The 15,989-nt window shown below is 45.7% G+C and overlaps 1 protein-coding gene across 9 annotated transcripts in view; it reads right to left on the bottom strand.

Annotated features, from left to right (window-relative positions):
- Positions 1-114: 114 nt before the first annotated feature.
- The window catches only part of dnm1a (dynamin 1a), an 82,805-nt gene continuing 66,930 nt past the window's right edge, over positions 115-15,989 (bottom strand). For 5 of the 9 annotated variants that reach the window (XM_065017471.1, XM_029652039.2, XM_029652107.2 and 2 more), the window contains 7 exons: positions 9,547-9,656; positions 8,885-8,996; positions 8,673-8,687; positions 6,746-6,919; positions 5,851-6,092; positions 4,978-5,175; positions 115-2,857 (listed from right to left, as the gene is read on the bottom strand). In XM_065017471.1, coding sequence (XP_064873543.1) covers positions 2,827-2,857; positions 4,978-5,175; positions 5,851-6,092; positions 6,746-6,919; positions 8,673-8,687; positions 8,885-8,996; positions 9,547-9,656 — 882 coding nt within the window. In that variant the 3' untranslated portion in view covers positions 115-2,826. Of the gene's footprint in view, positions 2,858-4,204; positions 4,242-4,977; positions 5,176-5,850; positions 6,093-6,745; positions 6,920-8,672; positions 8,688-8,884; positions 8,997-9,546; positions 9,657-15,989 lie in introns of all 9 variants that reach the window. The other 4 variants (XM_065017473.1, XM_065017478.1, XM_065017474.1 and 1 more) reach the window with 3 other exon arrangements.

Below are 15,989 nucleotides of genomic sequence, written 5' to 3'. Positions count from 1 at the left end.
AAGTTTCCCTCTGAGTTTCTACCTTCAATATGCCCTACAAATTAGACATGTTATTTTGAATGTGCAATTCCTGATTTTTTTTTTTTCTCCACAAAATAAGACAAGCAGACCATATTGGTACACTGACTTTTAATGTGTTGACGAAGCGCAGCCTGTTGGACAGACTCATGCCACCCACAGCAGTAAGATACAGGACAACGTTGTCACAGCGGGATAGAATACACACACTCTCATTTCCTCTCCCCAGACAGAGACCGAGAAACAAGGGACAAATTATTCTCCTCTACATGCTACTCATCAAACAACCTTCCAATACTCAACACATCCATCAACAGGGATATAACTTTCACTTATCAAGTTTGTTTTTTAGTTTGTTTCATTGTACACATACTCAGTCACTTCATACTAATTTAATATTCAGTATTCATACATTGTCAACTAACCTGTAGACAAGTGGAAGCACAATTTCCAGAAGATGCACCACACAATATACACACGTAAGATATGTCCTATTTACTCTTAAATAATAATGAAACCATTTTAGTGATGTATTCGCTTTTGCTAAGATTCCAAGGTGTTGTGGAGGGGAGGGTTTGTATGAACTGAGTACAATATAGATACTATGATGGGTTTGTGGGTATGCTAATGAGTGTAGTTTTTACCGTTGTCATGCCCAACATGTACTTTTATCACCAACAGGGTCATAATACAACAAACCACAGACCACAGAGTCCACTCACATCTCTCACACAGCAATGGGAACGCATGAGTAACATGGGAGGGGAGAGGTGTACTGTACAGGCGTGTGTTTGTTTAGGGTTCTATGCATAGACCATCACTGATTGGGTTGTTAGTGGTTTAAACCTGATGTCCTCACTCACCCCCGTGACCACTGAGAAAGGAAAGAAAGAAAAAAGGAAAGAAAAAAGCTGATAAATCATGCCAAAATTGAAAGTGCCACCCCATCCCCCAACTCATTACACAGTTCCAATGATATTCAACATATTTCTCAGAGGTTCTCCTGCCAGTGGTCTTGGAAATGGAGAGTCAAACCTAATCCTGGGCAGGGTCAACACTTTAAAATATCATTCTTGAACACAACTTACATTTTTCCACTTTCCTTCTGAGGAAAGGAGAAATTATGCAATTCAACAGTATTGAGATGCACCCTTTGGGCCTTGTCTGTCTCCTCGCCTCCTCAGGCTGAGCATCTACTCTGAGTCTGGTGTGATTGGTGGACAGCTCTCATTAAGCTGTCCAATATGAACATATTGCACTTTCAATTTAGATCCCGCCTCGCTATGGTACTGATTTTCACTAGTGGGGAAGTGGTTAATTGACAAGTAGGAGAGGAGGAGAGAGACGGACGACTCTAGTTCAATGTTGGGCCACAGTTTTTAGCGGGAGACCTTTGAGTTACCCAGCACCCGTGGCATCGGTACAGAGGTTGAAGCACAGAAAGCAGCATGTGCCTAGGGGAGCTGGTTGTGGACGAGTTTACACCGATATACACCAGATCACAGTTAGTCTGAGCACCTGAACTTGTGTCATTGCATGCAGATACAGTAATACAATACATCATCATGGTTAGCACAACACATAAGAGTGGGCCTTCACAGTGACACAAGGCCTAGTGGCCACAGAAGGGCGTAGCACACAGACACAGGGAGATAGAGGGGTTGGCGATTTCTTCTTCTCTCTCTTTCTCTCACTCCCCGTCTCCTCCCTTGCTTAGAGGGAGGCTGTTTTGGAGAGTTGCTGAGGTTTCTGATTCGTGTGTTTGTGTGTAGGACAGTGGGGATTCACCCTCCACCGTGTAGGGGCTGAGTGGTGTGGGGGGGTCAGGGGCAAAAAAGGGGGACTTCTAGTTGTCAGAAGGAGGCAGGGGCCGACCCTTGCATGGCCGGCTGTTCATTGAAAAGAGGCGGAAGAAAATAGAAAAAGAGGACATGATGAAGCCAGATTAAGCAAAGGATGAACAAGTGAATGAAACCTAATGAGAGAACATTTCCCCAAACTCAGAGGCTAGGAGTCACTGTTGTGATATTAGATATAAAAGGTCACATTAATCAATGTATCATAATAAATAGAATACACAATCTAAGTGCAGTGAGATTGATACCACATTACACTCTTGACACATTACAGTCAGTATTGGTAATTTTCTCTAGGTGTTTTTCCTACTTTCCCATTGATGTCAGGTGTGTCCTAGCCTGTGACGTTAGGGACCAGTATGGATCATGACGATCATAGCAGAAGACAAGAAAAATAACTCTGTTGTTCAGATGCAGTTATCCCTTCTGATCCGCTCCCCCTTGCTAGATAGATGGATAATGCATCTACTCCCGAGAGAGAATCAACACATAGAATAAAGAATCAACACAGCACAAAAATATCATTATCAAATCCAATATGATCAGAGAAGAAATCATTCAGATATGAGAGGAAGAGAAATACTCATATGAAGGGAGGGTGAGAAACGACAAATATTTCAGCACAGCATTCTTAACTATCTCATCCATATTTGCTGCATATCCCTGCCCATGTATGTGTGTGACTACTTACAGGTGTAAATGTATTGTAATGCTAATCAACAATTGACCTTTATATGCAGTGGAGGGTGAATGCCTTTCTGTGTATTGGGGGTATACAGTGTGTTTGTGTGTGTATGGTGTGGGTTTATACGTGTGTGTAACGTGACCGTGTCATTTAGTAGAGAAGGAAGAAGGGTCTAGGTCAGGTCTAGGTAGGTAGGTTGCTCTGCAGTCCTTGGTTTCTCTGCCATTGGGTAGGCGGTGGGTTGGAGGGGAGGGGGGCTTCAGTAGTTTAGTGGGTTGGTGAGGGAGGGGGTCTTCGGCTGCCAAGAGGACCATGGGTACACACAGATGAACAGACACACAGATGAACAGACACACAGACACAATCACAGACAAATCACAGACAGGCATATAAAAGAAGACATTGATAAGTTAGGACTTTCATTCTGGCTGGGTATCAGTCCCCTCACAGGCGTGATACCCAACGTCACTGTACACAATACAGTCAAGTATACTTACTCATTCAGCTCCCCTATTGAACATTACATTCTATGCAGTCTCTCTCTCTCTCTCTGAGACACACACTGGTCCAGTAACACACGCATGCATATACACACACATTCACAGCTGCATGGGACAATGTGGGAGACGACAGCCAGACAAAACAGCTAACACGCTAACATACAAATCTTTCCTGCAGATTTGATTCTCTTCATGAATGATTGTCTGGGAATATATATGCAGTATAACATTTCCATTTGTGACAAGCAGTTGTTTTGTGGCCCAGAAGAGGGCAGTGTAGCTCCACTAAATTATCACCCATAAATTCTCCTCTTTCAACCCAATCTACATGAAAAACATGTGAGAGATGTGTCATTATAATTGCTACAAAGGATATATGACACATTTTATCATCTCCATAGTCGTTCTGCTATGATCATCAAGGCTATGCTATCTTTACTTCACTATCAAAGGAGGGGCTAGTTAGCATAAACGCTAAAAAGCAGACTACAACTGTAGGAGACAGAGTGGCAGCATAACATAGATAATGACTGTCAGAATAGCTAGTTGGATAGACATTACATACCCTTTTCAATCCATTATTACCACCCACAGTATAGCCTTTTTGACCGCTTCCCTAGCCTCTATTGAATCCTATGTTGATATTTATACAGGACAAACACAACCAAACGACAAGGCTGGAGATGGGTGAGATGTCAAAAGGCAACACACAACACTGATACAAACCCATCACCTTTGACTTCTGACCCCTTACGGGTAGCTCTGGTCAGGTGTGTGCGTGAGCGTTTGTGTATGCCTGCGTTTGTGTATGTGTGCTTGCGTATCTATTGGAGTCATCAGACTTTTTTTCAACACAAAGCTATCCCAACTGAAACATACACCTCAAACTAGGACAAAAACATTTCAAGGATTTCAGTGGACAATAAGAAAACCAGCGTAGCTCACACAGTGACACTAACACACTGTGAGCTGTGTGTGCTCATGTGTGTTCGTCTGTGCAGTGCTAAAACGAGGCATTAGGGAGTGCACAGACAAAAATGAAAGAGAAGGAGAGAGGGATTGGGGCATGCAGTGAGGTGATGGTATCTAAGAGACAGCAGCATGAGGAAGAGGATGATGACGATGGTGAGTAGTACCAAACGTACCAGAAGCGTTAGTCCTCATTGGTCACTGATAGTGATTCTGAAAGAGGAACCATAATCAACGGTGGGATAGAGGTGTGGTGAAGGAGATAGGATGAGGAGGACAGAACGAGGAGTGCAAACGAACTCATACAGGTTACAGTGCAGGAGAGACCCATGTCACATGACAAGGCTCTGCTCTCACCAATCAGATTTGGACCATTATTTAGGGGTAGAATTCGAGTTATTGGTTCCAACATGGCTTAAAGTCATTGTGTAAGCGTTATTTGGAGGTTTGAGGGTATGTTTGAACGAGAGCAGAGTCGGGCAACGCGTGTGTCTCCCTCCGTAAGGCAAGCTGCTGCCCTGACCGTGAGTTCACATCAGACCAGTACAGTGTCCATGAGCTTACAAACACAAGGCAAACGTTAGCAGTGCGGACGCAATTAAACAGAGAACTTAAGAAAAATAACTCCCCTCACCTCTCGCTCGCATTCTCTGTCTCTCTCTCTATCCCCCCACTCTCCCCTTTCTCTTTCTCTGTTTATTGCCACATGGAGAGATAGAGTAGACAATAGACACAATTCCTAAACTAGAAAGACTAAGAGAGTGGCATATAGGATAGGTGTCCACTACAAAATAATATATTCTAGCAAAGACCACTGTCATCATTCTCATAGTATCACTTACAAACCCTTACTGGCTTGTGTCTGTCTCCCTGTAGGACCTATTGTAGTGTTATACATTGATAGACTTGGTTACTTTTGCGTTGAGACTTTTGGTTTGATTCCACTCACCTGGGCACACCGGGGGGTGCACGGTTAGGCCTGGAGGGGACTGATGGTGGTGGCCCACCAAAAGGATCCGGGGAGGCCCCCGGGCGAGAGGGGACAGGGGGACCAGGAGGGAGGCCAGGGGCTGAGCCACGGGAGACAGGGCGACCAGGAGGACCTGGGGGAGCCCTTCTGTTTGGAGTGGGACTGGCAGCTGGAGACCTGACAGGGGGAGGGGAGAGGGAGTGAGTGCATTGGCAGTCAGTTCTCTTACACACCAGCAGGGGAGCCCTTCTGTTTGGAGTGGGGCTGGCAGCTGGAGACCTGACAGGGGGAGGGGCGAGGGAGTGAGTGCATTGGCAGTCAGTTCTCTTACACACCAGCAGGGGAGCCCTTCTGTTTGGAGTGGGACTGGCAGCTGGAGACCTGACAGGGGGAGGGGCGAGGGAGTGAGTGCATTGGCAGTCAGTTCTCTTACACACCAGCAGGGGAGGCCACAACAACAGTGTAACGAAACATTCAAGAGTGTCATGGTCATGGTAAGAAAAAACATTACTGATCATCCAGTCCTCCTCCCCTATTCCTCTCCCCTCCATCCCCTTATTCCTCCCGGCACCATCCATATGTAAAATGTCTGCACGCATGACTAAGTCGCTTTGGATAAAAGCATCTGCTAAATGGCATATATTATTATTATTCCATTTCCCCACCCTCCTGCTCTCCCTCCATTTGTATAGTACCTGCCCCCAGAGCAATTGACCTCCTTCCATCCCTCTCCCCCATTTCCCCACCCTCCTGCTCTCCCTCCATTTGTACAGTACCTGCCCCCAGAGCAATTTACCTCCTTCCATCCCTCTCCCCCATTTTCCCACCCTCCTGCTCTCCCTTCATTCGTACCTTCCCCCGGAGTTGTTTCCACCCGGCCTCAGCCAGGAGTCGTCTACGGGTGGCGGCATGGCGGTAGTGATGGTGGTGGTGCTGATGTCTCCGATGATGTTCAGGGCCTCTTTCAGGGCATGGTACATGCGGAGCATCTCATCGCGGTGATGGGCCTGCTCCTGGGACTCCTCCATCAGGCTGTTTTGGTCCCCAGAGTGGTACAGGTTGGCCAGCAGCTCCGCGTTGATGAACTCCTTGGTCTGTGTGAAAGAGTGGGGAAACGGAGAGGTTTTTATTTCTTTTTTGCACTTATTCAATCAGATCAAGTGTTAACTGGCAATAACAGACACCCGCATAGTGGACGTTTTGGCGATGTTGGAGGTGGTACTGCGTTGGAGCAACACTTGTCCCACTCGCGTTCGAAGTTCAGAAGGAGAAAGTGTAGGCTTTATAGAAATAATGATGCTCAAATTGAAAGATCATGAAAGTAAATAATGAGGGTTTCTATCATCATAATGGAGCTGTAGATTCCGTCTCACATTCCACTGTTCAAACTTGTAAACAAGGCTGCTTGGGATTTCTGTTAATGAGACTCCGTGCAGCCAATGGCAATGTCTACTTTAGGTGTAATGCCGGGAACTACTTGTGGATTTGACAGCTCTAACGCAGTTCCACCTCCGACACCATCAAAACAACCGCAATGCGGATGTTGGCTAAAGCGGATCTGATTGAATCAAGCCCTTATTTGATCCATTATTGATGCTGGTTGGCTAGAGATTCCACAGGACTGCTGCTTTCTGAAGTCTAAACCAATCAGACACAGATTAAAAGACGATGTTGAAAATCAGATGGCCCTCCAGAAGATTACTTTGACACCACTAGCCTGAAGTGACCAATGGGGAGTGGGACTCACATTGTTGATCATGAGATACATGATGGTCTTGGGCATGAGGTCCCTGATGGTCTTGTTGACGATGGCCATGTAGGAGTCCACCAGGTTGCGGATGGTCTCCACCTGCCTCTCCAGCTGGGGGTCCATGGAGTGCATGAGGTTATCTGAGCCATTCTCTCCGTCTCCACTGTCACTCTGCTGGGGGACAACACCAGGGAGGAGGGGTTAGAGGACAGGGAAGAGAGGTGGACAGGGAGAGGAAGAGGGAAAGGGGGGAGAGACAGGGAGAAGGGGGGAGGGAGAGGGAGATGCAAAAGGAGAGGGAGAAAGAGAAATAGAAAGAGAAAAATATGGTGAGAGAAAGATGGAGCCCTCTCAGGGCTCATGTACCCCAAAAAATCTGAGGAAGCACAAAGTATGTGAGGATGGCTAGAGGAGGGGTTCTTGACGGGGGCTAGGTCCATAAGCTGGAGAATTTAGCTTTTTTCAAATACCTGAAACCGCTTCTTCCTTCAATCTAGAAGCACAATCATTATGCTTAATTCTATGTAAAAACGCCATCTCATCTGGTTTGCACTTAGTGGGACTATCATTTGCTTTTAAACAGGACAATGACCCAACACACCTCCAGGCTGTGTGAGGGCTATTTGACCAAGAAGGAGAGTGATTGTGTGCTGCATCAGATCAGCCTCCACAGTCACCCGACCTCAACCCGGTCAACCTTGGACCGCAGAGTGAAGGAAAAACAGCCAACAAGTTCTCAGCATATGTGGGAACTGCTTCAAGACTGTTTGAAAAGCATTCCAGGTGAAGCTGGTTGAGAAAATGGCAAGTGTGCAAAGCTGTCATCAAGGCAAAGGGTGGCTACTTTGAAGAATCTCAAATATAAAATATATTTTGATTTGTTCTAACATTTTTTTGCTTATTACATGATTCCATATTTGTTATTTCTACAATGTAGAAAATAGTAAAAAATTAAGAAAAACCCTTGAATGTGTATGTTTGTCCAAACTTTTGACTGGTACTGTATGTAATATATATACAGTATAGGTACTTTTTTTTACAGGAAAAATCTGAGGAGACACATGCCCCTGTGCCCCCTTTGGGCATGACACCTCTGAGCTCTGTAATCACAACAAGTAGTGAAACAATCCTCAATATCACAAATCATTAATAACATCCACTATATAGCACTCTTAAACTGTCAGTATAAATAAATAACTTCCCACTGAGCCAGGGCTCCACACAGTCGACGCAACGGATCCCGAACAGATCTGACGGAGCTTCATTTGTGTAGCTCTCTACGTAGTTCAATGTACTTTTGTGTGGCTGAATTTTTGGAACGCAATGCAAACGGAGCTCTGTTTGTGTAGACTGTGAAATCACTGTGGGGAGCCATTGAAGACAACAAGTCTCTTTCTCTACCACTTTCTCTTGGCTCATGCCCCAATGCTAATTCCTTTATTTGCTTAGCCAATTCCAATCAGATGGTTGCACTATACAGCTATGGCAGAACCCTGATGAGAGTGACATTTGAACTTCCTGGCCTGGTTCGAATGATGAATGACTGGGCTGTTGATTAGAAACAGCCAATGAGGCGAGACGAGAGAGGAGACACAGCGCTGTATAAATCATTAGAGCCAATCAGAGTTCAGTATCAAATTAAATTGTCAACACTACAGATGTAGGATCTTAATTTGAGCCAGTTTGCTACAGCAGGAAAATAATCATGCAGCAACAGGAAATTATTATGTGGATTATAATTCATGGACAACTTTTGTAGGGGTTGATGCATTTTTCGTTATGGCAAATACACTACAGGTTTGAATTTCCTGCAGGGCAGGAGAATTCTCAGCAACAAATTAAGATCCTAGCTTGAGCAACGCTCTAGAAAACTGTGTAAAAGGGGTGAAGAGTTGGAATGGACATCATGACACAAAGCACATACCTTGCCCTCCTTCTCCTTTTGGGTCCAACAGCCACAAAGGACATACAGAGAAAAAGAATGACAGAAGGAGAGAGAGAGGGACAGGAAGAGAGAGATGGTGTTAAACATGAAATGACAGACTCTACTAGCGCTGTGAGAGAAAACCATCATCACAATCAACAACATGTTTTGGATTGGTGGAGTTACTGACTAAATGTGTGTGTGCGTCGTACCGTGACCCGTTCAGGATACACTCCAGCTCTAAGGAAGGAGGCCTTCCACCCATCTATCTCCTCCTGACTCTCGCAGGCCAACTCCAGCTGACGGTAGTCCTTATATACATTTCTGTGGATGCACAGCGGCAACTCTGAGTGTGTGTGTGTGCAGAGGCATCGAAATAAAATAATAAAAAGAAAATGTTTTTTTTCTTCTCTGTAATAATACTAGCCACTTAGCAATTTCATAAAGTTGTCTTTAGCATAATGATTATGGCTCTAGATTGAAGGAAAAAGCAGCTTCAGGTGTTTGAAAAATGTACAATTATCCAACTTATGGAACCCCCCCCCTCACATACTTTGTGGCCCTTCAGATTGTAGAGTAGCATTGTGTGTGTGTGTGTGTGTGTGTGTGTGTGTGTGTGTGTGTGTGTGTGTGTGTGTGTGTGTGTGTGTGTGTGTAGTATTACATACATTCTTGTGGAAGCGAGTAGGATTAAGAGGGGATTGTGTGGGTGCTTGCCTTGAATGACGGAGAATGTGTGGTCAGTCTGTGTGGAGAGCTGCTACATTGTGTACATTGAAGCTACGTCGGTTGTGTAGATCGAGCTTAATTACTCTACCTTTGAGGTCTTAGAACATCTGACATGAAAATATGAAATGTCCACTTCAGAACGTACCTTTGCTCCGTGTTGAACAGGGCAAAGATCTGCTTGCTGGACATGAAGCTCTTCTCCACATCCCTCAGCCTCAGGTTGTCCACCTGGAGCATGTACTTCTTCTCTTTCTCCTGCAGGAGGCAGAATAAACAACACACAGGTTAGAGACAGTAGCCTACATATGAACCCACACACACTCACAGAGAGCGAGAAAGCACAGATTATTACAGCAACTGTGAGGATCTCCACAGACCTGCGATGACCTATGCATGCTATCTTGAACATGCACACTTTACATGATTACATAGGAAAACATTTATAGTTACTAACCTCAAAATGTAGCCATGGATGTTAATCATTTTAAGTTTTAAAGTTTTAATGAATTTGTTTGGCAGATAGCCTTAACTTTAGGCTATTTACTGTATTACAAAAGTAATATTGAATTGTGTTTGGTTGACAATGAACCCAAATATCAACATTAAAAGGAGATGTAGGCCTAACTCCTGCTTCGATATTCCATCTGAGCCACTGGCTTAGTCCGGCTTTAATTCCACTTTGTCTAAAAATGAACGATTGATATGTTGGATTCATGTCTCCATCTCAACCAAAAATCAAAGGTAATCAAATCTAACTTCAAATGCACTTTAAGTACAGTTTTTTTTTTTTTAAGTCTTTAACTTTTTGGTTGAGATGGAGACGTCCAACATATAAATGATTAATTTGTTGACAAACTGGAATTAAAGTCAGACAGTGTCACAGATGGAACCATCAGAGCAGAAAATACATCTCTTTCAAATGGTGCTATTTGGTTGCCTTGACAACCATACACAATTCAATATGTCTAAATATCATTACATTGGAAATCTACCAGAGCTTGAAACCCTGGGTCTATGTGTTGTCTATTCTTAGTTGAATCCTGGGCTGAACTGAAACAATAGCTGTTGATGCCTTTGCAAATGCTATAGAGGCCTAAACAGCATCCGTGATGATATGAGTGAGAAAGTACTGCATGGTCACATTTCATTTGCTCTGTTAACCCTTTGGAATGACTTCAGTAGCATCAGTGAATCTATTTAGTTGTTAAGTGGAGATCTCTCAACAATCATTCTCATGATAGCACATTGGCAATTGTCAGTGACAAATGTCATAGCTAAGCAGGGCTTGGTTAAAATCCTCGATGGGAGACCAAAAGTAGCTGTAGATAGGAGGTGCTGCCCAGTCTATTGGTTTTATTTCTTCTTTTGATAGCGTAAATAATGTTGAAGATCTGACATTGTTTTCAAGATACATATTCAACATATTTTTATACAAGTTTTGTCTACGTTGAAATTTGGCTACCATGATGAGATAATCCTGTGGTTGAAATTTCACCCACAAAACAACAGTTTATGTTGACAATATTTTCAAATCCAATGTTTTGGATGGACAAATTAAGTTGAAACAATGTTGATTCAACCAGTTTGTGAAGTGTGGAGGGATGCATATACAGAGAGAAAGAGAGAGGGGGGATACAGAGACAGACAAAAGGAGAGTGGAGAGGGTAGAAAATAAGCCCCACAAAGTGCCTGGTTGTGATTAGAGCTGTGTAACTGTAAGTAGAAAAAAGAGAGAGGTGGGCAGGCGACACTGGAGCCTCACAGCACAGCCTTCACCACAGCAGCCTGGCGCACCAATAGAGAGAGAGAGAGAGAGAGAGAGAGAGAGAGAGAGAGAGAGAGAGAGAGAGAAGAGAGAGAGAGAGAGAAAGAGAGAGCCAGCAAAGAGAGAGAGAGAGAAAGAGAGAGAAAGAGAGAGCCAGCAAAGAGAGAGAGAGAGAGAGAAAGAGAGAGCCAGCAAAGAGAGAGAGAGAGAGAGAAAGAGAGAGCCAGCAAAGAGAGAGAGAGAGAGAGAAAGAGAGAGCCAGCAAAGAGAGAGCCAGCAAAGAGAGAGAGAGAGAAAGAGAGAGAGAGAGAGAGAAAGAGAGAGCCAGCAAAGAGAGAGAGAGAGAGAGAAGGAGAAGGAGAAGGAGAGGGAGAGGGAGAGGGAGAGATAGACCAAAGCTCAGAAAGCCAGCCTAAAGAGACCTAGAATCAAGGGAGGTCAACCACAGAAGTGAGCCCAGAGCTAAGACCCAGAACTGGGCAGACGGGTAGAGTAACACACACCCTGTGGTCACACTACACTGAGCTTACTAAAGGGAGCCATCCCACCCAGTGTGTGTGTGTGTGTGTGTGTGTGTGTGTGTGTGTGTGTGTGTGTGTGTGTGTGTGTGTGTGTGTGTGTGTGTGTGTGTGTGTGTGTGTGTGTGTGTGTGTGTGTGTGTGTGTGTGTGTGTGTGTGTGTGTGTGTGTGTGTGTGTGAGAGAGAGAGAGAGAGAAAGGCCATGCTCTACTCCAAAATACGCAGACTCCCCTATGGCTATGGACAAGCACAGTTTCTCTTCAACTTTAAAAACATGTGTCCAACCACAGCCCTTCCCTTCCCATTCTGCCCAGCCCTTTCCCTGTACATACAGTGTACACCATAACCAACCTGCCCTCATCAAAGCGGTTCAGGCCTGCACAGTCAAATGGTCACATTCCCCTTAGGACGGACACACACACACCCCCACTGTGGAGTGACGATCAACAGGCAAAGTTAGTGTGTCCAAGTGTCCACTACCTGAGACTAAACAAGCGGTTACCATGGACACCAGAGGGTGACATCACCACACTTAACGAGTCCCAGTCTTCCCACTACTCGCTCTCTCTCGTACTCTCTTTCTCTCCATCTCTCCCAGGGAGGGAGCGGCCTTTCACTGACTCACACATTTTCCTTTCCCCTGGCCAGTGAAAAAAAAGAGGGAAAAGTGAGGAGAGGGAGGGAAGGAGGGAAGGAAGGAAGGAGAGGCAGAGAGAGCAGGAATGAAAGAGAGCAGGTGATGAAAGACAGAGTGACAGAGAGAGAGAGGTAGAGAATGAAACAGAGTAGCACAAACTGGAAAGGAGGGGTAAAAGAGAAGTACAAGAGATAGGCCAGAGAGATGGATGTGTGGGATGGAGGGAGACAGAGGGGTGTGAGGGGTGTGAGGAAGAGCCAGAGTGACATAGAGCAGGCACTGAGCCATGTATGGCCCCATAGACACAGCCTCAGACTAACACACTGCATGCTGAGGATTCACCCCGCACTTAATCACTCCGACTGCTATAACTCTCTCTCTCTCACACACACACACACACACACACACACACACACACACACACACACACACACACACACACACACACACACACAAGGAAGTCATCAGAGGGTGAGAGGGGAGGCTGCAGTACTGTGTGTTGGGGCAGACCTATGACTCTCCCTATCCTCCCCTTTCCCCCTCTCCTCCTTCCATCTCCCAGTAGAGACTGAGGCAGAATGCAGACAGACTGAGTGATTCTCCATATGTACCTATAAAACCAGCATAGTCAGCTCAGCAGCACGGGACACACTCTTAGGTCAGACAAACACACACACACACACACACACACACACACACACACACACACACACACACACAAACATTATACTATAACAGTCTACACATGTGAGCAGAGACGGACAAACACTATTTTGTAAAAGATTCATTCAGCTCAGCGAGTGTGTGAGAACTTCTTACTCACCTAAGAGACCAACACACCCAGCCCTTTAAGAAAATCTCACTCTGGCCAGAGAACGTGTTGATGCTTGGTATGTATAAACCTATCCTACAGACCACAGAGTGAGTTGAAATACGTTCCATTGTTTTGTTTTGCTTGTGAGGAATACCAGCCTAATTATAAAGCCAGAGGAAGTTCACGTTGGATTCATAAACACACTTCACGTCCCCTCCAGCCCCTGCTTGGGTAATCCAAACAAGAGCCTCACACAAATTCTCCCTTTAAGACACACACACACGTGAGCACAGACGCACGCATACAGACTTGCACAGACACAAGCACACAAACACACATGCAAATGTACTGTATACATGCACACACACATCTCTTAAAGGAACAACCCTGCTGACCTTATGCCTGAATAGCCACACTCCTGAGCCAGATCCAACATCCTTACACCCAGAACGACTCACAAAGACCAGCTGTATGTGTGTTGGTCCAGTGTGTGTATGTGTGTTGGACCAGTGTGTGTATGTGTTGGACCAGTGTGTGTATGTGTGTTGGACCAGTGTGTGTGTGTGTGTGTGTGTGTGTGTGTGTGTGTGTGTGTGTGTGTGTGTGTGTGTGTGTGTGTTGGACCAGTGTGTGTATGTGTTGGACCAGTGTGTGTGTGTGTGTGTGTGTGTTGGACCAGTGTGTGTGTGTGTGTGTGTGTGTGTTGGACCAGTGTGTGTGTGTGTGTGTGTGTGTGTGTGTGTGTGTGTGTGTGTGTGTGTGTGTGTGTGTGTGTGTGTGTGTGTGTGTGTGTGTGTGTGTGTGTGTGTGTGTGTGTGTGTGTGTGTGTTCGACCAGTGTGTGTATGTGTGTTGGACCAGTGTGTGTGGGTGTGTGTTGGAGCAGTGTGTGTATGTGTGTTGGAGCAGTGTGTGTATGTGTGTTGGACCAGTGTGTGTATGTGTGTTGGACCAGTGTGTGTATGTGTGTTGGACCAGTGTGTGTGTATGTGTGTTGGACCAGTGTGTGTGTATGTGTGTTGGACCAGTGTGTGTGTGTGTGTGTGTTGGACCAGTGTGTGTATGTGTGTTGGACCAGTGTGTGTGTGTGTGTGTGTGTGTGTGTGTGTGTGTGTGTGTGTGTGTGTGTGTGTGTGTTGGACCAGCTGAATGTGTGTTGGACCAGTGTGTGTATGTGTGTTGGACCAGTGTGTGTATGTGTGTTGGACCAGTGTGCGTATGTGTGTTGGACCAGGGTGTGTATGTGTGTTGGACCAGTGTGTGTGTGTGTGTGTGTGTGTGTGTGTGTGTGTGTGTGTGTGTGTGTGTGTGTGTGTGTGTGTGTGTGTGTGTGTGTGTGTGTGTGTGTGTGTGTGTGTGTTCGACCAGTGTGTGTATGTGTGTTGGACCAGTGTGTGTGGGTGTGTGTTGGAGCAGTGTGTGTATGTGTGTTGGAGCAGTGTGTGTATGTGTGTTGGACCAGTGTGTGTATGTGTGTTGGACCAGTGTGTGTATGTGTGTTGGACCAGTGTGTGTGTATGTGTGTTGGACCAGTGTGTGTGTATGTGTGTTGGACCAGTGTGTGTGTGTGTGTGTGTTGGACCAGTGTGTGTATGTGTGTTGGACCAGTGTGTGTGTGTGTGTGTGTGTGTGTGTGTGTGTGTGTGTGTGTGTGTGTGTGTGTGTGTGTGTGTGTGTGTGTGTGTGTGTGTGTGTGTTGGACCAGCTGAATGTGTGTTGGACCAGTGTGTGTATGTGTGTTGGACCAGTGTGTGTATGTGTGTTGGACCAGTGTGCGTATGTGTGTTGGACCAGGGTGTGTATGTGTGTTGGACCAGTGTGTGTGTATGTGTGTTGGACCAGTGTGTGTGTATGTGTGTTGGAGCAGTGTGTGTATGTGTGTTGGAGCAGTGTGTGTATGTGTGTTGGACCAGTGTGTGTATGTGTGTTGGACCAGTGTGTGTATGTGTGTTGGACCAGTGTGCGTATGTGTGTTGGACCAGGGTGTGTATGTGTGTTGGACCAGTGTGTGTGTATGTGTGTTGGACCAGTGTGTGTGTATGTGTGTTGGACCAGTGTGTGTATGTGTGATGGACCAGTGTGTGTATGTATGTTGGACCAGTGTGTGTGTGCTTTGGACCAGTTTGTGTATGTGTGTTGGACCAGTGTGTGTGTGTGTGTGTGTGTTGGACCAGTGTGTGTGTGTGTTGGACCAGTGTGTGTATCTGTTGGACCAGCTGTATATGTGTTGGACCAGCTGTATATGTGTTGGACCAGTGTGTGTATGTGTTGGACCAGGGTGTGTGTGTGTGTGTGTTGGACCAGTGTGTGTGTGTGTGTGAGTTCGACCAGTGTGTGTGTGTGTTGGACCAGTATGTGTGTGTGTGTGTGTGTGTGTGTGTGTGTGTGTGTGTGTGTGTGTGTGTGTGTGTGTGTGTGTGTGTGTGTGTGTGTGTGTGTGTGTGTGTGTGTGTGTGTGTGTGTTGGACCAGTGTGTGTGTATGTGTGTTGGACCAGTGTGTGTGTATGTGTGTTGGACCAGTGTGTGTGTGTGTGTGTTGGACCAGTGTGTGTATGTGTGTTGGACCAGTGTGTGTGTGTGTGTGTGTGTGTGTGTGTGTGTGTGTGTGTGTGTGTGTGTGTGTGTGTGTGTGTGTGTGTGTGTGTGTGTGTGTGTTGGACCAGTGTGTGTATGTGTGTTGGACCAGTGTGTGTGGGTGTGTGTTGGAGCAGTGTGTGTATGTATGTTGGACCAGTGTGTGTGTGTGTGTGTGTGTGTGTGTGTGTGTGTGTGTGTGTGTGTGTGTGTGTGTGTGTGTGTGTGTTGGACCAGCTGAATGTGTGTTGGACCAGTGTGTGTATGTGTGTTGGACCA

The sequence above is a fragment of the Oncorhynchus nerka genome, linkage group LG4, assembly GCF_034236695.1.
Source record: "Oncorhynchus nerka isolate Pitt River linkage group LG4, Oner_Uvic_2.0, whole genome shotgun sequence".
NCBI lineage: Eukaryota > Metazoa > Chordata > Actinopteri > Salmoniformes > Salmonidae > Oncorhynchus > Oncorhynchus nerka.
This window is presented reverse-complemented; position numbering and strand designations above follow the sequence as displayed.